This window comes from Leptopilina heterotoma, unplaced genomic scaffold, assembly GCF_015476425.1.
Source record: "Leptopilina heterotoma isolate Lh14 unplaced genomic scaffold, ASM1547642v1 Lhet_81, whole genome shotgun sequence".
NCBI classification, from domain to species: domain Eukaryota; kingdom Metazoa; phylum Arthropoda; class Insecta; order Hymenoptera; family Figitidae; genus Leptopilina; species Leptopilina heterotoma.
In genome coordinates this window covers 1,709,187-1,735,354 of record NW_025111185.1, presented here as the reverse complement: position 1 = coordinate 1,735,354, position 26,168 = coordinate 1,709,187, and the positions used below count along the sequence as shown (strand labels likewise).

Genomic DNA, 26,168 nt, shown 5'->3' with positions numbered 1-26,168 from the left:
TTCAATTGTTTAAATACAAAAATAAATATGTGATCATTTTTTATTGAAAATCATTTCTTATAAAGAATTTTATCAAAAAATAAAAAAATAATTGAATCCTTTCAAGAAATTCTATTAACAATTTTAAAAATATTTGAATTTCTGCAAAGAATTTTATTATTTATCAAAATAATTGAATTTTTCGGAAGAATTTTATTATAATTTTTTTAAATAATTGAATTTCTGCCAAAAAATTTGTTATTTTTGTGAATAATTGAATTATAAAGAATTTTATCAAAGTTTTGCAACTAATTGAATTTTTTGGAACGTTTTATTAACATTTTTTAAAATAATAGCTTTTTGCCATAGAATTCAATTATTTTGTAAATAATAATTAAATTCTTTCAAAGAATTTTATTAACATTTCTAAAAATAATTGAATTTTTCTAAAGAATTTTATTAAAATTTTTGAAAATAATTGAATTTCTAACAAAAAAATTTGTTATTTTTGTAAATAATTAAATTGCGAAAAATTGTATCAAAGTTTTTAAAAATAATTGAATTTTTTTAAACATTTTATTAACATTTTAAAAAATAATTAAATTTCTGCCAAGAATTTAATTATTTTGAAAATAATAATTGAATTCTTTGAAAAAATTTTAATAACATTTTTAAAAATAATTGAATTTCTGCCAAGAATTTTATTATTTATAAAAATAATTGAATTTCGGCAAAGAATTTTATTATTTATAAAAATAATTGAATTTTTCCGAGGAATTTTATTAAAATTTTTGAAAATAATTGAATTTTTGCCAAGAATTTAATTATTTTGAAAATAATAATTGAATTTTTTAGAAGAATTTTATTAACATTTTTAAAAATAATTGAATTTTTTCAAAGAATTTTATTAAAATTTATGAAAATAATTGAATTTCTAACAAAAAATTTGTTATTTTTGTAAATAATGGATTTTTTTGAAAAATTTTATTAACATTTTTTAAAACTAATTTATTTTTTGCAAAGAATTTATTTTTTTTTTAAAATAATAATTGAATTCTTTCAAACAATTTTATTAAAATTTCTCTCAAAAAATGTTATGAAACTTCTATTTCAAATAAATAAAATTTTTTGTGAAAATATTTATGAAAATATAATTTAATTTCAGCCAAAAATTTTATTATTTGTGAAGTCTGAAAAATTAAAAATTCTAAAATGTAATTCATCCCTTGAATGCAAAAATTGAACAGTCTTCCTTCTCTCTCTCGAAAAAAAACCCTAAATGCCAACTTGTTGATTATATAATTGCCACTGATCGTATAATTTCTGTGGACCGTTTAATCTCTATTGATCATACAATTATTTCTCTTGATAGTATAATTGCCGTTGAACCGAAAATATTTTTACTGATCGTACAATTCACTATTGATCACATAATTTTCCCTGATCATGTAATTACGCTATTGAAAGTATAATTTCCACTAATCATATATATTATTTTCTTTTGATCATAACCACTTTCATTGCTGCGCGAATTATTCAGAACAATATATACGAAATGCCTCAAGATAATTTCCGTCAAAACTAAATTATAAATCATATTCACTGATTACAATAATTTTGAATACAAGTTTTCGTATATATTTTTTGGCTATACAAAACAATATATCAAATTGAAGCCAAAAAATACGAAAACTTGACCAAAAATAATTCAAAACTGGAAGAAATCGAAAATTCCGACAAAAAGAATTAAAATTCTAGATTTTTAATTTGACCAAGAAATTAAAATTCTAGAATTAAAATTTCCAACTCCGAACTGATATAAATTTTAAGTGCACGTATATATTTTATTTACGAACTTGTTAGACGTTTAAAAATAAGAATACCTGGAATTACGTATTTATAAAATGAATGTGTAAAGAACGGATCAAGCTAACTCGAGGAATATAATAACCTTTTCCCTTATAGAAAAATATAAATACAAATGCTCTTCTCCTCTTTTGAATATACATACATCATCATGAAAAACACGAATACACGCACATAAAATAGATCCAATTGATAACTATTTATATATGCAATTTATATCCACAACTCTTTCGTATGGGAAAAAAAATTACTCCCGAGATGTGTTCAATTGGAGAAGAGAAAATAGATTTTCTCCGCATTAATATTAAAAAACCCGATACTATAAGTGTCTCTCAAATTACTCTCTTTATCACTGCGTGCACTATACAAAGTTTTACGCTCTTGAAATTCTATTACTTTTCACAAGACTCCAAAGCTATTTAAACTTGTTTCGTTATTTAACAATAGACTGCCTATAACTTTATTTCTTAAGTGCATTATTAATGGAATCAACAAATGCAAGATAAATAAAGTCAACTATTACATTAACTATAAATTACCTGTAACTATATATTTGTACAAACACGTACACTTGAAAGTGAATTGAAAACTGGATTTTAAAAATGTCTAATAAATAAAGTAAAAATAAAAAACAAAAAGGAAAATTGCACAAATAAAATTTTACTCTAAACAAACAAAATTTTATTTGAAACAAATAAATTTTACTGAAACCGAATAAAATTTTATTCGAAACAATATATAAAATTTCATTAGAACCAAATAAATTTTACTGAAACCAAATAAAATTTTATTCGAAACAAATAGAATTTATTTGAACCAAATAAATTCTACTGAAAGCAAATAAAATTTAATTCGAAACAAATGAAATTTCATTTGATCCAAATAAATTTTACTGAAACAAAATAAATTTTAATTCGAAACAAATAAAATTTCATTTGATCCAAATAAATTTTATTGAAACCAAATAAATTTTACTTACATTTTTTCTTATATTTTTTTCTTAAAAAAAAAAAAAACAAAAATAATTCCAATTAAACTCCCAACGAATTTGATAAAAATAATTACAACAAAAATCAAGAAAATCAAAGAAAAAAAAAGATGGGAAAAAAAATTCGGGGGAAAAAATTAGTCCAGAAAAATTGAGAGAATGAAGAAAAATAAATGATGGAAGAGTGAAAAATAGAAGATACGTCTAGTGAATTTTTTTCTAGTTTTTTAACTAGTCGATGACAGTATCGAGGATGATGACGGTGGAGGAACTGATCAGGGGTTGTTGAATCGGTGACGCTAGAGGGGGTGAAAAACGTAAGGGGCTAGCGAACTTTCAATTGCTCAGCGATGAGGGAGCAAGCCTCATCGAGATATCTTTGTACGTGCTTTTACACTACAAAGACGAACTCCCTGTCGTTGAGGATAGTAGAACGAATACACACAGACCTAAATATGCACACGTTCGTACTTTTTCTTCAAATTTATATATACAAACGTGTGAGAAATCATCAAAAATTATTTTTTTTTTCATTTTCAAAACTTGTACTTTCCGTATACTGTCAAAATCGAAACAAGAAAAAAGCTTTCCAAAATTGCGATTGATACAAATATTTGACGAAGTAAAATAAAAAAAAAAAGCAGGGAAAGAAAAAAAAGATGAATAGAAAAAGAATTAAAAATGGAAAAAGAATAAAAAAAAAGAAAATGAAAAATAGAAAACAAATAATAAAAAGGTATCAAAAATAGAAAAAAATAAAAAGTAGAAAAAGAATAAAAAATGAAAAAATAGAAAACAAATAAAAGAAGATACAAAAAATAGAAAAGAATAAAATAGAGAAAATGAATAAAAAGAGAAAAAAGAATAAAAAAATAAAAAGTAGAAAAAAATAAAGAGTAGAAAAAGAATAAAATTTAGAAGAAGAATAGAAAATAGAAGAATAGAAAATGGAAAGAAGAAAAGAAAATAGAAAGAAGAACAAAATATTTGCAAACTAATATACAGAAATTAGATCATCGCAACAATTGTAGGAGGCAAACGATCTTTTTTTTTTGAATTTTCGGACATAATTCGGGCAACTAAAGTGTGCGAGTATATAAATGGCACTGTATTGCAGTGATTCAAGTGAAAAAATCTCTCACTCTTAAAAATACCAGTGGTACAAGTATATTCATCGACGCAAATGGGGGATACGCGCTTCCAATATATGCGAGAGCCCGTTTATCGACCGCTTTCAAAGTTTGCACGACACTCGTACGTTCTTGTTTGCGTGTGTTGACTATATATATCTGACAACTAATGTTAAGCACGTGCGATGAAACTTTGAATGTGAAACTTTCAAGTTTTATATATTAGAACACCAAAAGAATAAGAAATCGAGAAGATCTCTTGAATTTCGTTAATTTGTCCATAATTAAAAATTTTCCTCTTTAATTCAAATCCGAACCTCCTATGGATTAATTTGATCGAAATAAATTTTTTTCTACAAACCAAAAATTCGTAAAATTATACAATATTTGTAAAATATTTGTACAATACTTGAAAATAATTTTACAATATTTGTAAAATATTTCTACAATACTTGTAAAATATTTCTACAATACTTGTAAAATATTTCTACAATATTTGTCAAAAATTTGTAAAATATTTCTACAATTTTTGGAAATACTTCTTCAATATTTATAAAATATTTGACCCAAATTTGTAAAATATTTTAACAATATTTGTAAAATCAGACGAAAAATTAGAGAGTAAAATATTCAAAAGTCCTCTCGAGTTCAAACTCCAGGAGTTGGAGGTGAAAAAGAATTTTTCTTGTTAATTCTTACCGGCCACTTTTCGTGATGACCATTTCAGTTCCGAGTTTGTGGAACTTTTCCCACAATTCTTTTCCCTCGAGGGTGACCTTAGGGTCATCGACAACACCGTCCTCCTCGGGATGAGGGGGAATGAGAGGATGATGAGGTCCAGCCAATGGATGATGAGGGGCAAGTGGATGGGGTGCCGAGTGCAACATGCCAGGAGGCAGAGGATGCCTCAATGGCCTCATCGTCGGACCTCCGGATGCTCCTTGGTGATGATGATGCAGAGCAGCAGCAGCGGCGGCTAACACTGCCGCATGCGCTTCTTCAGAACTTTGTGGTCCCAAGCCCAGACCTGAAAACAAAAATCGCATTAGAAAATTTGACACAGAAACACAAAAGTAAAAAAAAATTTCTTCTAATATTACAAAAAAATGCGTCCTTCTCTATATTAAAAAGAAAATTTCCTTCTCCATATTAAAAATAAATTTTCTTCTCTGTATTATTTGGGAAGTAATTTCTCAATCGTAATAATATAGAGAAAAAATCTTTTTTTTTTAGAGAAAAAAATATCAAGATCAAGATAGATATGTTAACAGATTTGCTTTTATATAATTAAGACTATAATGAGGGACATTAGTATAATATATATCGAGCTTCAGGAAATAAAAACCAGTAATGTGAATAGTGAATAATAAGAAATTAACTGCACGTTACCGGATAATTGCGGAACGGTCAATTCTCTTGAACATCAAAACTTTCGTGTGTGTTCGAGAAAATATTTTCATTTTTAATAATTTTTTTTTTATCTTTTTTGCTATTCCAAAAATTTAAAACGTTCAAATGAACAAAATATTTTTTAATATTTTCAAAAATTACCGACTGCAATAAAAAATCAAATACGTGAATTTAACAATTTGAAACTTTATAAAATATAATACTAAAATTTAAATTATTGAATTATTGCACAAATATTAGAAAATATTTTCTTAGTAACTAATTATTTAATTTTATTTATTGTTTTTAAAAATTTTTAATGAAATTTATCGAAACAATTGTATTGTTTTCCATACAATTTTTAATTTTTTAAAAAATTTCTTGAAAAAATTAAATTATTTTTAATAGAATTTTAAATTAAATTCCTCGAAAGAATTTAATTATTTTCAAAAATTTTAATGAAATCCTTCGAATGCATTCAATTATTTTTTATCGATTCTAATGAAATATGCTTCTAATAAATTCAATTATTTTCAACAATTTTAATTAAATCTTCGGCAAGAATTAAATTATTTTTAAAAATAATAACATTCTCCGAAGAATTCAATTATTTTTATAAATAATAAAATTCTTTGCAGGAATTCTATTATTTTTAATATATTTTAATAAAATCTTTAAAAAGAATTAAATTATTTTCAATTATATAATAAGATTCTTTTAAACAATTCAATTATCAGAAATTTTATTAAAATTTCTCTCAAGAATTCAATTATTTGCGTAAATAATAAAATTTTTCGCAGGAATTCAATTATTTTCAATATAATTTGTAACAAAAAATTCTCTAAACTGAAAATTTCGCTAATTGAATATTTAAATTATTATGTTCAAAAATGTGGATGAACATGTTCGCAAGAAATCAATTATTTTATTTTTCTTTACAAGAATTTAAATATTTTCATAATTAAAAATATAAAAATTCAATTATTCTCATATTTAATAAAATTCTTAGAAACAATTCAATTATTTTTAAAAATTTCCATAAATTTCTTTGTAAGAATTTAATTTTTTTCTATAAATAATACAGCTGTTTATCAATTATTTTTATAAATAATAAAATTCTTCGCAAAAATTCAATTATTTTTAGAAATTAAAAAAAAATTCTTCACAAGATTTCAATTATTTTCGTAAATATTAAATTTTTTTTGCAGGAATATAATTATTTTCCAAATTTTTGATAAAGTTCACAATAAAAATTAAATTATATTTTTTACCCAAAGTCAAATAAATTTCTCGAAAGAATTCAATTATTTACAAAAATAATAAAATTCTTATCAGAAATTTAATTATTTTTTAAATTATTAAAATTCTTGTCAGAAATTCAATTATTTTTATAATTAATAAAATTCTTGTTAGGAATTCAATTATTTTATAAAATTTTAATAAAATTTTTCAAAAGAATTCAATTAGTTTAAAAAATTTTAATAAAATTCTTCGAGAGAATTCACTTATTTTCTAAAATTTTGATAAAATTTTTTGTAATAATTCAATTACTTTTCGAAATAATAAAATTCTTGGCAAAAATTTAATTATTTTTTGTAAATAACAAAATTCTTCGCAAGAATTCAATTATTGGCAAAAATTTAATTATTTTTATAAATAACCAAATTTTTTCGCAAGAATTCGAAATTATTTTTATAATTAACAAAATTCTTCGCAAAAATCGAATTATTTTCAATAAAATTTTGTTTGAATCAAAATTAAAGTTTTTTTTTAAAATCAAAATTTTTCTATAACAGTTTATATAAATAAATTTCTTAAATTTGAAAGTATTTTACTGAAATTTCTGAATGAACGAAATTTTTTGCCAAAATTAATATTAGAAAAAAAAATGAATAAAATTCTTTCCTCTTTTTTTCTAAAATTATAAGATATACAAAAATAAATACAGATTTACAGTTCAACAATATATAAATATAAAATAATAAACGTCACCGATTTATTAATAGAAATATGCCTTAAGTGCCTAGTTAAAAACGGATTGACGTATATTCGTAGGTCAATATAGAATAATGTATAGTAGCAATTGTCTTTGACGTAAAACTACGTTGGAGACTCCCTACAACGAGAATTCAAATATGATCGTAAAATACAAAATACCTCGTTTTTACCGCTTTGCTCCATTTTTATTACCCGCCCTGGAGTTCTCTCGTCAAGGTGTTTGCTATAATGAAAACAAAATGGAGGCTCGAAAAAAAAACCGCTTTCGACATGTTCAAATCGCGATCCTAAAAACTGTTTTACGGCTCGAAAACAACATTCACTTATTATTGCTCCCAGAGTAGTACGAGAGAATACACACACATACACGAAGGAAATTTTAGCTTGAGAAAAAAACCACACACCACTCCTTTCTTTCACTTAGAAAAATCAGTTACTTGGCAATTTAAAACAATTCCATTTCCCATTTCTTTTTCATTACACACGAGAGAGAAAGAGAGTAAAATTGGAAAATAAATTCTTTTTCCAAAAAGAAGTTAAGTTTTTTTTTTCTTTGCGCACGAAATTCAAAGAAAAAAAATACTAAAAATATTTAATTTTATGCCTCATTGATGGAAAATTGAGAATATCTGAAGAAGTGGAAAATACTTTGTTTGGAATTTAGAAAATCCTTCTCAAAACTGATGTATACAAATAGCAATTTTTAAAGAGGAAAAAAATTTTGCTCTCTCTTTTCGAGAAGGTGAGATTATAGGATTAATAATATCACTTGTTAAAATCTTATTTGTTTGTATACTTTTCAATCGGATTATAGATTATCTCGAGGTTTTTAATCTATGTAATCCACTATTCGATAATTAGTCATTACTAAAGAAAACTGAGATTTATGGTGGGATTTTAATTTTAAGCCCTTCTAATCTGGGCACTTACAATATTACACTTGAAAAACTAATTAGCCACATTTAAAAGTGATTTTCAAAATTTCGCCCTCAACTCTTTGTGAGAATTTTCATACTTGAAAACATTCTCAAACAAATGAAGTTACAAATATTTTTCGATTCCTATCTTTATTCTCGTGCGCGTCAAAAAGAGTAGACAAATTTTCGCACATATTTTCATTTACACTAAATGACTCTTTGAATGTTTACAATTTTTCTTTTCATTTTCTTTTTTTTCAATAATGAAGTAGACAAATTTTCGCACCTATTTTCATTTATACATTAAAATGACTCTTTGAATGTTTACAATTTTTCTCTTTACTTTCTTTTTTTTCCTTTTAATGAAAAAAAGCTCATAATAAAATTCTCTCACGCGAGAAGTCAAATTTTCGTGGTTTGAAATTGAGGAATAAAACAAATAACGATGGCGCGAAATCAAATCGAGTTGTTTATATAATATACAATCGGACTGGAGAATTTCATGTGGAGCAAAATATAATTTTATAGGAGTATATTATAGGGTGCAGTATGATCATCATCATCACTGGTGAAACGGAGGCAATCGTCTTGCGGACAGCCGATGTTTGTCCTGACCACAAAACGCTATATGAAAAATCATGTTGCACGATGCGGTTACCAGTTTTTGCCACTGACTGCCAATCGTGGCACTTTCTTCAATCCTTTATAGATGTCTTTGCCAGTTAGTATTGACACTTCTCAATTCGTCACCTTCAAAAAAATCTCAATCGCACGCATGCGATAATAAATCGTTGACAAGTCACTATTAGAGACAAGAATTTTCGTTCTGATCAAAAATTATTAACACTCAAATTCAATTTTCCTTATTAATTAAATTCAATTCTACATATTATAAAGTTGCTCCGATTTATTTTTCTTTTTTCCTGTATTTTCCGATTTCAAGGTTGCCACGCTTTTGCTCATTTCAAATTCCCTGACTTTTCCAGATTTTCCAGGTTTTACAAAATTTTACAAAATTTACAATTAAAAAAAAATTACAAACTTTACAAAATTAATTATAAAAAATTGTTATAAAACCTGAAGAAATCGATCACTCCAAGTCTTCGACTCGGAGCAATCGATATCTTCATGTTTTATAATAATTAAAAATGACCGACTGATAAAATAATTATTTTATATTATAAGAATATTGTTACTGTAACTTATTCAAAATTATTTTTTCATCACTTCAATTCAATTATTGTTTTCCAGAATTTTTAACTAAACTTCTTCTTTATAAAGTTTAAATTAATTATTTTTAATAATTTTTGAACAATTTCTTTGAAAATTGCCAAATTCTATTGTTTACAATTCAATTTTACGAAATTTCATCGATTATTTGTAAATTCTTCAATCAAATATATATTAGAAAATAAAAACTTGAAATAACTTAAAAAAAATTCAATTAAACTTTTTCAAAAAAATTAAATCTACACAATTTTCAGTTAAAAGCTATGAAAAATTAAAACATTCAAAGTTTATAATTTGAAACCTTTTCAAAATTCAACTATTTCTAAAAATTCACGCTATAATACTTTCTCTCTAAATTTGAATTAGTAAAAATGTTTACTATTTGGAATTAGAAAACATTTTTACTATAATTCAAGTTTAGAGAGTTTAATATTCAATTATTATCTAAAATTTTAACTCAAATTCATATTTAAATCAATGTTTATTAGAAAATTCTACGAGAATTCAATTATTTAAATACAGAAATAAATAATTTATTGAAGAATTGAATGTTTTTTAAAATTGAACACTCATGAAGAATTTTATCAACAAATGTTTAAATATAGGTAATGAAAATTTTTTTGACCAATTTTAATAACACCTTTAGGTATAATTTCATTTTTTGAGAAATTAGATTAAAATTGTATTAAAAATATAAATAATTAAATCTCTGTAAAAAATTTCATTGAATTGAGAAAAGTTTTTGTAAATAATTGAAATTTTGCCAAGAATTTTATTAAAATTTTTAAAATTAATTGAATTTTGGAGAAAAATTGTATTATTTATAAAGATAATTGAAATTTTGAAAAGAATTTTTTTAAACCTTTGACCATAATTGAATTTCAGCCAAGAATTTTATTACTTTTGAAAATAATTGAATTCTCGAGTTTGTGAAATTTTATTGAAATAGTATAGATATTGAAAATAATTGAATTTTGATAAATTATTGAATTTAATTAAATTTCTACGAAGAATTTTATTAAAATTATTTTGAAAAATATTTGAAATGTTAAAAAGAATTTCATTAAAATTTTTGAAAATAATATTTAATTCTTTCAAGAAATTTAATTCAAAATGTATTGACAATAATACTTAAAATCTAATAAATAAGTTATAGGAAGGCTTTTTAAAATAATTGAATTTCTTTGATGAATTTTAATAAAATTTTAAAAAATAATTCTATTTTTCGAGAAATTTCATTAAAATTGTATTAAAAATAATTGAAATTCTGCGATGAGTTTTATTATTTATGAAAATCATTGAATTTCTGTACAAAATTTGATTATTTATGAAAATAATTGAATTATTGCGAAGAAATTTATAAAGAATTTGTAAATAGTAGAATTATAAAGTTTCTAAAATAATGAAAAATTTAAGTTTTTAATTTTTATTGCTATCAGTAAAAAATCTTTTATTACTAAAAATTAAATCAGTAAAAAATATTTTTTTATCCCACATGCACAAAAACGGCGCTTTCTGATAGCAGCCGACAGGGAGGAAAGTCATTCATTTCTTCGACCGTATGAAAATGGCGGCCGTGTTCTCCCAAGGGCAAGAAAATTAGCTGTTCACATGCATTTTTCTTGCCCAAGGGAGAAATCGGCCGCCATTTTCATACAAATCGAACAAGTGAATGACTTTTACTCCCTGTCGTCTGCTATCTGAAATCGCCGCTTTTGTGCATTAGGAATAAAAAATATCGTAAGTAACACGAGAATAAAGGCAGCCAATTTCTTTACGATGATTTTTGTGACACTCGTTCCGGTCTCGGGGCGCCTACGGCGCCCTCGACCTCCACTCGTGTCACAAAAATCACCGTAAAGAAATGGCTGCCTTTCTCCTCTTGTTGCTTAATATACTATTTTTTGTTCATTATTGAACGTTCAAAAGTTCTGGATAATAAGTTTTAATCATAAATCATTTAAATTTAACTACCAATTTTAATTGTAACTCTTTCAAAATTTAATTATTTTTGATACATTTTTGAATATTTTGATTTTGCGTTTTTTTGCACTAAAAATATTCTCGAAATTTCGTTTAGTAATAAAAATAAGAAAGAAATTCAAGGTTTCGTTTTAAAACTCACGACCAAGAAGTTTTTAACGTTCAAATGAACGAAATTTTTTGCCAATATGAAATTTTCCAAAATTACTGACTTTTACGGAAAGAAAAAAAAAAAAAATTTAATAAATTAAAAAAAAAATAAATTAAAATCTAAAACGAAATTTAGCTTTCATAATCTTTGCAAATTTATTTCCTTAATTAATTTGTGACACAATATTATTGAACGACGATATTTTTATTATGTCTGTAATTTAAATTTCATTAAAAAATATCGTTTTTTATAATTAAAAAATTATTTTTTTAAGTAAATAAATGTTAAATTACAATATTTTCCATTTCAGTTCAGTGATTTTTAAAAATATTTCAATATGTTGTAAAAAAATATTTTGTTCATTTGAACGTTCAAAACTTCAGGAAAATATAAAATTTTTATTTGAAAAGAATTTTAGGGACACTTAAAAATGATAATAATTAAAAAGTTACTAAAGTGAAAAAAATAATTCAAGAATAATTATTTTCAAGATTTTCAAATGTAAAATGACAAAAGTAGAATTTTTGTTGCAATTTTGCAGAAATTTAATATTTTTTCACTATACTTTTCACAAAATTCCTTGACAGTTTTCTAATTTCCCTGACATGTGCGAACCCTGACTATTATAAATCTGAATTTAATTAGCGATTAGATATAATGTATTAAAATAAATTGATTAAATAATCAATATTTAATTACTCCAAATAATCCAATTTATTATTAAAACTGGTTGAAATAATCAAATTAATTGATTACAATTTGAATGCATTTAATTAAATTAGAAGATTAATATTGGTTTCAATTAACGATAATACGAAACGTATTTTAATAATTCTGCGGCGATAATTGCAATTATCGGCTATTATCCAAATTCAGAATGAAGATACGCCAGAGTGAGAGAGAGAGGGCAATATCGGATGAAGATTTTGGCCAGAAGAATTCAATTACCAGAATAAGGTAAATATTAAGAGGTGAATTAATTCTCAGATTGCGTCAGCTCACAGACAATTGGAAATTCAAACAGATCCCTCCACGCATATATACGATACACTGCAAAACAAATGAAAATATTGTGAAAAATAAATCTCAGAACTCTACATGAAAATATAATCGAAAAAATCCAACTGCGCTCGAATAAAATAAATTGAAAAAGATGAATATATATTTGTAATACAAATAAATAAATAAAAGCATATATATAATTGCAATTTCTTGGTCTCAAGGCTGTACATGCTCTGGGTTGTATCTATAGACAACGTTAATTGCCATTATCGTTTAGCACTTATCTTTGAACGAGTGTCTCGTAACATTAGCGAGTGAGACGAAGCAACTAACCGTGACGATCTCACACGTTCATTTATAATTACGATGGAAACGGCTTATTAAACCGAACACGAGTATCTTTCATCGAGCATGACTGTGTTCTGATTTGCCATAATTTGCCTTTCCTATAAATGCACCGATGCTTTTAAAACAGAACGAAATGTGTCACTTTTGCGTTAGCTACAAGATTATATGTTGAGTTTATTGTCCAACCAAATGACCACCGCTTCTCAACTTTTTTTTTACAGTTCTTCTTAATTAAAATTAAAATCTGATCATTATACATTTCGTTTTCTTTCCCTTTTTTTTTTTTTTTTGCTCTTTAATTCATAACAAGATTTCTTTGCGCAAATTGACCATTACTGCCAATGCAAATTAACGCGGCTTATCAATTTACAATCAGTTTTTACTTTACTGCACTACTTTATATATTTACGTGTATTAATATTTGTCTCTAAATTATTCGCAAAAGAAATAGGACGCGAAAAACTGTTTTTTGCAAATAAAAAAAAATTGAAAACAAACTATTGAAATTTATGGTCGGAGATATGGCCCGACGTTTCTACTTTTCTAATTTATAATGCAAAATAACTAAGGCAGGTGATTGTTTCTCGAGAGAGACTTATTTTGAGGTTTCATTTTCCTGATAAAACGATATTTGAATGAGCCTTTTTCCCTTCGAGCATCGCACGCAATCTCTTTCTCCCACATGTGCGCGCACCGAGATCGAAAACTTTTCCTACAAGAAAAATACTACTTTGCCATAACTTTCAAACAAATAAGCAATAAAATAATAATATTCTCCTAATGGGTCTATTTTTTCCTTAAAAAAAAATTGACCATAAAATATAATTTTGAACGATTTTAAGCGATTTTAAACGATTCTAAAAGATTGTAAACGATTCTATACGATTCTAAACGGTTTTACCGAAAAAGAGAAAAATTACGAAGAAAAACGAGAATTACATTCAGGAATAAATAGAATATAATTTCAGGAATAAATAGAATATAATAAAGAATATAATTATGTATACGAGGATTTCTATAAAGTGTTATTTCTTTTACTTTTATTTCTTTATAGTCAGTAGAAACATTACATTCACGGAAACGTCCCGAGCAATATTTCACTTGGAACTGTAATGTACGAATATATACTTCAGGTGTAATTCGAATGCGAATTACGCAGTGCCATATTCGTCTGCATTTCTTGCCTTTTGTTTACTTTGAGACCGCGGAAATTACATATTCAAGTCAATTTCGAATGCGAAAAACGTTCGACATGCCCTTGGTGAGATTAACCATATACTATATATACTACTACAACTACTGCTACTTGAATTCGTCGCTGAATCTCTCGACGAAAATTTTTTTTCTTTTTTTTTTTTTACCGAAAAGCATAAAATTCAAAGCGCGTCCTGCTAAATTGACGAACGATCCTCCAAAATAATAAAGTACCTCATTTACAAAATTTCCTCTCAAAATGAGAAACATGCGCATAAGAGAAGCAAAAAAAAAACTTGTTTCGAGTGCAGAAATTTATAAAAGACAACTTTATCCGCACTTTTCGAGAAGATACGAATTTTTCGTTTTATTGCCGAAAAAGAATTCTTTCTTGGGAATTCACAGGCCTCGGATCGACTTTAAGAAGCAAAAAAAAGTTGTTTTAATCGATTCAAAGTACGAAAAAAAATAGTTTCAATTTAAATTCCAAGTTTCTCTAAAATACAGTTTGTTATTTCAAAAAAATTGTTCTTTTTTCGAATTTTTGGCACATTTTTCTTCAAAAAATTACAACTAAATTTACAATTAATTAAATTCCAAAGTATAAAATATAATTTTGATAAAATTTGCCGAAATTTACAATTATTTGACATTTTTTGCAAATTATAGTTTAAAAAGTTTTAATTAAAAAGTTAATTAAAAAGTAATTAAACAGTTTTAATTAAAAATTTTTAAAAACATTTTTTTAGAATTTCTGAATTCGATTATTTAAATAATTAATATAATAATTTATTATATTATATTATATTTTTTTATTTAATAATTCAATTGAAAGTTAAATAATTTTGTAAAATACATATTTACTTTCTCATGAGTTGAAAATCAAAAAAATTCCATTTTCAAACTTTCTGAAATTTTATTATTTCTATAAAAAATTCTAACTGTAATTTCTCTTAAATTAAATTCATTTCTAGAATCCTTACCTAAAATTATTTTCAAAATCAATTTTTAAAATTTTTTTCTGAAAGTTCTTTAAGAATTCGATTATTTAAGAAAAAGAAATGTAAATTAAAATTTACGTCTAAAATTCAATTGCATTTAATTTAATTTTACGAAATTTTGATTTTTCCAAATTTTTTCAGATATATTTTTAAAAATTCAACTCATTTCAAAAGAATTTAAATTTAAATTTTTCGAATAGTGAATAGTTCAGAATTGTGGAAATTTATTTACTTCTACAAATTTCTATATACCTAACAAGTCCGTATTCAAAAGACCAAAATTCATATTATTTTCCACAATTTTAATTAAAATTCTTTTCTAACTAAATTATTTTGAATAATTTTCCGAAAGTTCTTAGAGAATAAAATTATTTGAATACAAAAATTAAATTATTTTCTACAATTTTTTACTAAAATTATTTCCCAAATCAATTATTTTAAATAATTTTCCGAAAGTCCTTCGAGAATTCAATTACATATTTAAATACAAAATTTTTAATTATTTTCTACAATTTTTACAAAAATTATTTAGGTACTAAATAAATTATTTTTTATAATTTTTAGAAAGTTCTTTGAGAATTGAATCATTTTTTACGAAAATTCTTTTCTAAATCAATTATTTTCTATAATTTTTAAAAGTTCTTCAAGAATTAAATTATTAAAAAAAGAATAAAAAAAAGTTCCCCTAAAATCCAATTGTTTTGAATTTAATTTTACTAAAATTTCGATTATTTGAAAATTTTTCAATTTATTTTATATTCGAAAATGCAACTAATTTTAGAAAGATTTCATTTGAAACTTTTTAAAAATCTGAATTCTTAAGAATTTTGAAATTTAATTGTTTCTAATAATTCCTTTTTGTAACTTCTCCAAAAAAATTAAATTATTTTCGACAATTTTTAACTAAAATTCTTCCCTAAATCAATTGTTTTTATTAATTGTGTGAAAGTTCTTTTAATTTCATTATTATAAAAATTTGTCAAATTTCTCTCATAAATAACTAATTTCAAAAAAATGTTAATATAAATTTTTCGAAAACTGAATTGTTCAGAATTATTGGAACCTAATTGTTTCTGAAAAATTTCCACTAAAAACTCTTCAAAAACTTATCTTTCAAAAGATTTAATTAAAATTTGTTCTCTAAATTAGTTAATATTAATATTAATAATTTTCAGAAAGTTCTTCCAGAATTTAATTATTTAAATACAAGAATTTAATTTTCTTTAATAAAAATTGCAAATTATGCGCTAAAAGTTTTGCAAAAAAAAAAAAAATGTGAGTCATTTTAGAGGAAAAGATTCGACTATACAGTTATTTTTCACAGGCTTTGAAATTTAAAATAAGTAGCATTTCATACCAAAAAAATTGTATTTTGTTGCAAAATAGGGAAGAAAAGTCGAAATAGTAGCAATTTTCGTGGGAAAAAGTCGCCTTTTTTAAAAATAGTCTACAAAAGTCCAAAAAAGTCGGAAATTATCCGAGGCCTGCGGATTGATGATGTTGATTGTAGATCTAAACAATTTTTTTTTCGTTCTGATTCAGTCAAATATTCCAAGAGTCTAAAGAGTATATATAAAGAATATCCTCTTCCAAATATTGTTTTTTCTCTGCCATATTTTAATGAAATCCTTTTGTTTCCTTGCAAACAGAAATAATATGTGATGAAACAAATTTGATGAAAAGCGGGGCGACAAAAAAGGCGTGGGAATTCTGATTCTTCTTTGACCCATAAAATTAGCGTATACATTTGGCTTCAATGATGCCTGGATCATCGAGGATTCTCTTTTATAACAAATCTTAATTTAAATTCGTGTTCTATCGGCGTCTTCCTTCTCGCCTGTCAGCGGGAAGCAAACGAAACTGGCTATAAATTTCTTCAAAGAAAATCAAGAAGGCGCTATGCATAAATTTACGTTTGCATCACACACAGAGTATTTTGCTTTTGCTTGGACAAAGCTATACATACATACATATCCTTCGAATATATATACACATACTTATTTATTTCATTCGTTCAGCACAGAATTTTAAGTCCAGTTCATTTTAAACACGACCTTTTGTGAATTACCTGGACCATAGTCATAATCTCTATTCTCTCTTAAAACAAAATTTCAATAAACGTGCGAAGACAAACTTATTCACGTATATATGCAATTTTATAACAAGATTCTCGTTTTTATTCCAATTTTCGAAGCAGTTTTCTAGAATTATTCGAAATAAAACTGATGACTTGATATCTGCGAAAAAACTTATTAATTTCATTTCGATGAGAGAGATTTTTAATTGACAGTTTAAATTTGAAATTATAAATTATATAGTCTGAACTTGAGACTGAAGTGCGCAACACGTTTTTGAAAACAAAAAAAAAAAGAATTCTTTTTCGAAATAATTTATCTCCAATTTTGATGTTTCTAAATTTTTAAAGAATTAACTTTTTTCCAGAGAACAATTATCTATACAAATAATTTAAATTTCAAGCTAAAATCGTTTTTCTTTATAAAAAAAACGTTGCGAACTTCAATCTCGTGTCTTAAACATATTTTAATATTTTAATAATAAAAATAAATTATGAAAATTCTGAAAGTTCAACTATAGGAAATAATTTTTTCGATATTAACATTTTCAGAAACCTAAATTGTAAAAATTCGAAACTTTATAATTTATTTTTTTAAAAAACGTGACGCAATATTATTTGAAATTTAAAAATAAATTTCGCTATTCGCTCAGTTAAACATTCAAAAATTTAGTTTTTTATTTAAAAAGTTTAGAAAAATAAATACAATCAAATAAAAAAAATCTTATTCAAATAATATATTACATCAAATATAAAAAATCCACTATTTTGTTTACAATACGTTCACAATCAAAGATTGAAAGAAAAAAATATTTTTCACCCCAAGAACAATTATAGAATTTTTCCTTCATAAATTATTCACCAAGAAACATATTTTTTTAAATAAAAATTTATAGAAATTTTAGTAGAAAAATATTTCTCCTTCCATCTAGTAAATTATAAATGTTGCGAACTTTACAAACATGTAATTTTTGCATATATTTATATTGACAAAAAATTTCTTTCAATTAAACATTAAGATTTTTTATTATTGATCCTACAAAAATAAATAAATAAATACATAAATAAATAAAAAATAAATCAAAAAAAAAATTTGTTTTTAAAAATTACTCGCAGCATTTTCTTTCTCTAAAATAATCATTTTTGTTTACTTTTAAAGTAGACAGTAGAAAAATAATTAACTTAGAAATAATATTCTTCTTCTAAAAAGTGCGGAAAAATAAAATGAATCTAAATTTGGAATTCAATTACACAATACATGCAGAAATATAGTGTAAAATATTTCACATCTGATGCGAAGACAATAATTTTACAAATACATATTTACTATGTTTGAATAATTGTAATTCCAAACAAAATTGTTAATTAATCGTTGACACGTAACTATTAGTACATTCTGTATAAATAATATTTTAGCTTCAATTAGTTAATAGTGTTTTCAAATAATAGCACTTTCGTCTATAATATACGCATAATTTTAATCTAACATGCGCGATACATATTATTTATATGTAATAAGTTATATTATACAATAAATAATAATCTTAACAATAATGAATAATATTGTCTATACATAATAGTTTTCGACAAATAATAATTTAAAAAAATAATTATTTTAATAAATAATATTGATTCTGATTAACATTAACAAATTATTAAACTTGATATTTTCCCTTCAATTGCAATGTTTCTTTCAGAGAATTTTTTATTTAAATTTTCCATTAAAATAAATAAAGCAAAAATTTTTTCAGGGTGGCCGCAAGATTGACTTTATCAATTTTCCTGACATTTCCCTGACATTTTATTGACATAACAACGAATTTCCCTGACAAAAATTTTTTTGTTTAGAGCCAAAAATGTATTGCATGACTGTCTTAATTTCTTTAATTGCCCTGACAAAAAAATTTTTCCTGACATTTCCCTGAGTTTACTGACAAAATATTTTTATCCCTGACATTTCCCTGACTTTACTGACATGTGGCCACCCTGTTTTTGAATAATATTTAAACACACAAACATTTAAAACACAAATTTAAAAAAAAGTATTGTGCATCTTGGTTGAAAACTATTAATTGAAAATTATTAACTTTTATACAAAAAGAAAAATATATTCGTCAGAATAAATCCTATTTTCGAAAAATTGTAATTAAAATCCCTCTTAAAAAATTTAAGAAAAAAATTACAATTAAAAAAATTGAAATGAAGTTTGTCGCTTCAACTGTCGATAAAAAGAAAAAAAAGTCAGTGGCAAGTCTCACATCCGACGGAAAGATTTTTTTCTGCGTTACGCACTATTTCTTATGGTAAAAATCTCGTTAAATGCGTTAGTACTTTCTTAGTTATCGAAAATATTGTGAGAAAATTTGCTAAAAAGTGTAGAATATACTTATTTATATGAAATTATTATCAAAATTAAGAAAAAAAATATTTTTACGTTCAGTTCTTTTTTTAAAATTATTTGTTCACTCTCCGCACTTATTTGTAATTGAGTAATTAATAATTTTATTCCAAACATTTATCATTTCTTATTTTTATCTATTCTCGATTTTGCATTCAAAATTCGATTGTTAAAATCCGAAAATTTTCACATTAACAAAAATCTAGAATAATTTTCCCTTCCCATATCGCATATATAAAAATTTAGTTATAAATATTCTCTTTTTTCTTCAATTTATCGATAAATTCAACTCTTCATTCATGAAATATTAATGTTTTCATTAAGAGGAATTTTTTTCTCTATACAGTCAATTGTATAAATTATATTGTTAAGTACAATAATTACACTAATTTCAGAAATTAAGATCTGCTGTCAAAATAGTTTTAATTCAAACGACGCACGACACGCAGCACATGAGTTATATAAATTACAGATTTCCCAGAGATAATTTTCAATTCTGTTAATCAATTAATTCAATTAAACTCGCAAGAGTGATATAATACTTGGTCTGATAACATGAATTGTGCGCGACAAACATTGCAATTATCACAGAAGTGTATTTTTTTTTATTCCAACAAGCCTTACATTAACTTTAAATATTTGCGTTATTACTTCATCTCTGCTAATATTTACATAACATAATAATCACTTTATTAATTTCTAAAAAAATATTCTACTGTCATTTTTCCTTTCCCATAAAAGATTTTGTATTTTATTTTCTATTTTAATTATTATTTTCCAAAGAAAAATAGTAATTTTTGTCTCTAATTTTTTAAATGAAAAAGAGAAAATGGAAAAAGAAATGTAAATTCAAACATGAACTTGTAAAATGACAGACTTTACTCGCATTGAATTTGATAAGAAAGTTACACCGTCAGTAAGGTCACTTGTCATAAAAATAAATAAATATTCTAATATCCATTCTCACGCATTTTAAAGAATTAAGTATATCATAAATGGAACGAATGACGTTCAACTTGTCATTTGGCATTATCTACAACGAGTTTTTAGCACGAGAAATATATTGCAAGGCCACAAAACAAATGAATTCACACGTATCACACACCACTGATAACTGTAAAAATTTATTTTCATTTATTTTCATATATTTTCAAATCGAATTTTCATCTAAATAATTAGAGACGAAAACAATTTTTATTTTTTTTTTCTCTTTTCATTTTCTCAGGAAAAAAACTTATTCATTTTTCTATAAATCTACTTTCCCTTGTTCTGATTATATTTTCTAGCTATAAATATATTTATTCTTTTTATATTTATTTTTTTATACATTTACTTTTATATATATTTTTCTAAATATTTATTTTATTTTGTATTTATAAAAAGAAATGAAAATATTTTCTATTACTTAATCGATGATTTGACAGTTCTCGTTTTTGATGACATTGCATCACAAATACTATTGCTTTTATTGTAAAATAGGGACGTGAATAATATTATTGCAGTGATCAATACGATTCTAAAGACATCTGATGTTTATTGCACAGATTTCTATGTTCCCTCATATATAGGATGAATATTGTAATAAATACAATAAATCTATAGTCATGTCAGTACAATCAGGAATATAATCATTAAAATAACATTATTCTTTTGTCTTGATAATTTTTACATTTGGATGTATATAATAAATTGTCAACACAATTTTCGTCACCTTGGCTTTTATCATTTACAAAAAAAAAAACTTTTTTCCAAATTGGTTTTTCATATTGTTTTCATTAAATATTTTAAAAAATTGTCGAAATTGAATTAGTCTGACCTAATTTTAATTTACGATTTACTTAAATATTATAATTTAAAGTCAGTGATTTTTATATTTTAAATTCAGTAATTTCTATTAATTTATTTTTATTACATAAAATATATTTTATTTTGAACATATTTATTTTACTAAATGGATATAGTTTTTTTTAAAGGAGCTGATTCTATTATTATTTACAGTTAAAATAGTTTAAATTTTACTTTCCTTCTTAAACGTTCAATATTTATGCAAAATTATATTTTTGCTATTTTTGTAAGTTTTTTAAATTATATCCAGTTTGAAAATCCTAAAAAGTTCTGAACGTTCGAATGGACAAAATTTATTAATTTATTCAAGTCAAATTTTTATTGCAATAATATTTCGTCACGTATTAAAAAATAGATTATAAAGATTTTAAAAATTTTGTTTTATATTTTATAACAATCATCAATTTTTGAAAATATTCATATCGTTCTGTTCTAAAAATTCGAAAGTTCAAATTAACGAAAAATTTCGCTACTCCTTTTTTAATTTGTATTTTATTAAAAAAAAATTATTTTCCAGATGAAAAAAAATTAATTTTTAACTCAGTAAATGTTTAATTTACATTATTTTCCATTTAAATACATTTTTTGAAAATATTTAACCAGAAAAAAAAATGTCCTTCTTTGAACGTTCAAAACTTCAGGAAAATTTTATCAGCAAAAAATTTCGTTTCTTTCAACAAATTCTGAATCTTTGGATCATCATTTTATAAAAATATTGATAAAATTTATGCGAATTCTCTGAAATTTTGTAAAATGGTGAAGTTGTCATCGAAGATTTTAATTAATTTCAAATATTTGAATTAAAAAACAAAGTAAGAGTTCATAAAAAAAATTCCTTGCAAAACATGATTCGCGCACGAATTTTGAATGTCAAATGAAAAATTTTTTTCCGATATAAACATTTTCGAAAATTACTAATTGTTATATTCAAAAAGCTTAGTTAAACTGTTTAATTAAATAATGTTCAATATTTATTTTCTCCTTGTTGAAGTAAACGCGAATTTTACTCTAAAAAATTTTATTTGAATTAAATTCAATTTATTTGACAATTAAATTGAATTGATTGACAAATATAAATTCTGGTCTAATCAAAAAAATATTTACTCTCTTCGAACAATTTTAATCGAAATCAATTAATTCGTATTTTTTGAATCAAATACTGAAATTATTGATTCAAATATACAATTTATTCGATTTTGATAAAAATTATTTTATTTGAAATAAAAATGATTTAAGTAAATATTTATTCGATAATAGACAAGTTACTTGAATCAAATAAATTTTTTTCAGATGCTTCATAATTTTTGAACGTTCAAATGATCGTAATTGTTTTTCTGCTTAAATATTTTTAAAAATTACTATCGAAAAAAGACAATTAATTAAAATTGAACCTTTACTTAGTTGAGAATTAACTTTTGTAATTAACAAAAAAATAATTTTTTTGACAAAAAATAGAAATTTAAAAGTCGTTCAAAAAATAATTAATGTTGTTCCTATATAGGAACATTTTTTCAGTGTAATATTGCTAAACGCATCAAAATTCCGAAAGATTTGTTTCATTAAATTTTTGTCTCTAAAATTGTATAAACACTAGCAACTGCTAGTAAAAATAAACTTTCGCAAACTTTAAAAGTACAAACGCCGCAACTATACTATAACAAAACTTTATATTTTTTTCCCTCTAAATAAAATATTTGATATTTAAAAATGTTTTTTAAATTAATATTTCCCTCTTAATAATATATAGCTCTGAAACTTGTTAACAGTTTTTAAACGAGCTTGTTAAATAATAACTTTCAGAAAATTCCCTCTAATTTTATTTCTACGATGAAATAAGAGACAAATTCATCCGATAATTGCGAAGTGGAAAACTTTTCAAGAATATAAAACAATTCCCCCAAGATAAAAAAAGAGCTACTGCAAGTTACTCGAGTTTTCTTATCGAAAGTGACTTCCTAAGTTATCCATCTGGTGTCTAAAGACCTGATCAGACATTTCCGGTTTCTCGCTAATGACAACAAATACGCACACGTAAACACGTACATTTATACAATATTCCGCACCGGTTGTTTCGCGTGATTAAAATCACCACAAAAACTGGTTATTACAACAAATTCCTCCACTATAGTTTTTTGTACGAAATGGAAAAAAGAAAAGAAGACAATATATCGAAGAATTGACTTTGCGCTAATGAGCAGGGGTAGAAATATAATGTTTACCTGGATGTGCGAGAGCTTGCGGATTAAATTGCGGATGATGATGAGCTCCAGCGAGGATGGCTTTGCTCTGTAGATGATGAGCACTAGGCGAACTCACTGGTGGTAGATGTGCACTATGATTATAGAAGCCGGCGGCTGCTAAAGCACCAAAGTAACTAGCAGCGGCTACCGCTGATGAATTATGCGAAAGTTCACGTTGCAGGGATAAGGGTGGCGGAGTTTCTGGTGCCGCTGCTGGACTTCCAGGTCCACCAGGTGGCGGTGAAATGCTCCCTTGCGACGACGAACCACCAAGAAGCGGTGGATGTGTACTCGCCGCTGTCAATAGGGTGGAAACACTAAAGTCTGTGGGTCTTGGTGCCGCCGGTGCCGGAAGATGAGCACTAGACACAGTGAGATGTCCGTTGGGATTACCTGGACCCGAATTTGCAATCGAGGTAGCCGAGGAGGAGGAAAAGGGTGAGTGCCGATTCAAAGCTGTCGCTGGTGCGGGGTACGCCATTCCAGGCCCCCCCGCCTCCCCCCTGAGCACCGTCTTGGCACCCTCAACCACGTTAGTCTCAACTGTTTCTCTTAATCGAATTTGAAATGTCTCGATGCCCTTCGCGGAGCAGGAGGAGGTCTCCTCCAAATGAGACCCAAGACGATGATGTTGATGCAGTGCAGGTAGCGGAGTGCTGGCGCAGTGGGTACCCCTGCACGCCGTGTCTAGTTCGAATCTCATCGAGATGGTCGAGATGTTCTGAGTCGCGCGAGAGACTCAAAAACCTTTGCCCTACACACTTATTCTTCACTCACACTGTCTGTTTTATTTACCACCAACGACGGAGTCACATTTCTATCCAAAATATAACTAGACATTAACTATTTCATCAAAATTTCTTGTTGCTGTGACATTTTCTGTCATTCACTCGCATCAGAGGCACTGCACAAAAAAATAACACTTCCAAAAAAAACAAAACTCCCTCTGATCACTGATTCGAGTTTCAAACACGGCACTATTTCTTCACTCGACACTTTTGTAAAAAAAACCAAAACGTCATCCACGGACAGTCACAAAATTAAAGCACATGATATTTATTTTTCAGTAAATTGTCGCGATCCGACGGCCGGCGACCCAGCGAGAGAAAGATTCAACGTTTTTCGCGGGATCGTGAAAGGTGAAGGTGTTACTTGGGTGGCGCCGCGATGGTCACTGAGCAGCGCTAGGATTGACACCTCCTCTGGGGCTCACCCCCACACCTCCCGCGAAGGTGTCGGTGTGCTAAAGTCCCGGGGAACTGTGTGCCGCGTGTGCGTATACAGCAGGGCAAAAGAGGCGCACAGGCCGTGGAACGGACGCGGGAGGCGTGAATGCTGGAGGGCAGCAACGCGAAGACTGAAGCTGTCGGGGCTCCTCCTCCCTTCCCCTACGTATCGCCATGGCCAAAGAGTGGGGATCGACTGACTTGTGGCTCAAGAGTGGGGGGGCATCCTCTCGCTCCAGTCTCAGTTGGGCGATAATGAGCACTCACCGCGCGGATTGGTGTTCCGGCGCCAATCCGGGTGGCGTTGTACGTGACGCCTTTTCCGACGCTCCACTTCCCCCTCTCTCACTCACTCTCTTTCTCTCTCATCCCCTCGTCAACAACACCCCCGCCATCCTTTGGGATCCGAAACGCTTCCTTTCGTCACCGTCCCAAGATATCCCCACCTTCGACCTTCAAGGGTGTTAACCGCGAGTACGCCCATTAACACCACCCTCTCTCAGAGCTTGACGACCAAGACACGCTGGGGTGAGAAAACTCCATATATCCTCAAATTTATTTTTTTCCTCCAACTTTTTCCACTAGTTTTTTCTACGTTTTTTCCTAGCGATTTGCTAGCGTTTTTCCTTTTACTTTTCTTTCCGTTTTTCCCTAATCTTCATCAAAGTTAATCCATTTTTAACTCTAGAAAGAGGAGAAAAACATTATTTACGAAAGAAAACGGAGAGAAAATTTTTTTTCAAAAAATAGCGTGGAAAAACAAAACTGTTAAAGTGTTTAGTGTTTTGACTTTCAGTGTTGAAGTTCACGCAACGAGGATGCTTTTCGTGAGGTTCAGTTTGCGCTTTAACGCTGTCGAAGTGAAACCTGCGGATAAAAACTGCAAGACAGTGCAAAAGAGGAACGAAGGGGAAGTGAGATCGAAAACCCCGCCCGTGTGTGACCCCCACCATCGAGTTGGAGTTCCCCCACGTGATGGTTTATAGCCACCCCTCGGCCCTCCCTTCGACCCACAGCCCACCTACTCGTCGTATATACACAATCCCATTCCCCGCGCGTCGTCACCACGGTCGTCGTCATCATCGTCGTTGTCGTTGTCGTCCTCCTCACTGTCGTCGTTGTCGTCCTTCGCGCGCAGAGTGTTTTAAAGCGACGCCCCAAGCGTTCATCCGACCTATATATACAAACTGTGTGTATACACAAAGAACA

The 26,168-nt window shown here is 26.6% G+C and overlaps 1 protein-coding gene across 5 annotated transcripts in view; it reads right to left on the bottom strand.

The window, feature by feature from the left end:
• Nucleotides 1–25,758, bottom strand: part of LOC122511358 (optomotor-blind protein-like) — a 158,163-nt gene extending 132,405 nt beyond the window's left edge. For 2 of the 5 annotated variants that reach the window (XM_043626538.1, XM_043626536.1), the window contains exons 1-2: nucleotides 23,713–25,744; nucleotides 4,663–4,990 (exon numbers count right to left, since the gene is read on the bottom strand). In XM_043626538.1, coding sequence (XP_043482473.1) covers nucleotides 4,663–4,990; nucleotides 23,713–24,436 — 1,052 coding nt within the window. In that variant the 5' untranslated portion in view covers nucleotides 24,437–25,744. Of the gene's footprint in view, nucleotides 1–4,662; nucleotides 4,991–23,712 lie in introns of all 5 variants that reach the window. The other 3 variants (XM_043626539.1, XM_043626535.1, XM_043626537.1) reach the window with 3 other exon arrangements.
• Between the last annotated feature and the right edge of the window lie 410 nt (nucleotides 25,759–26,168).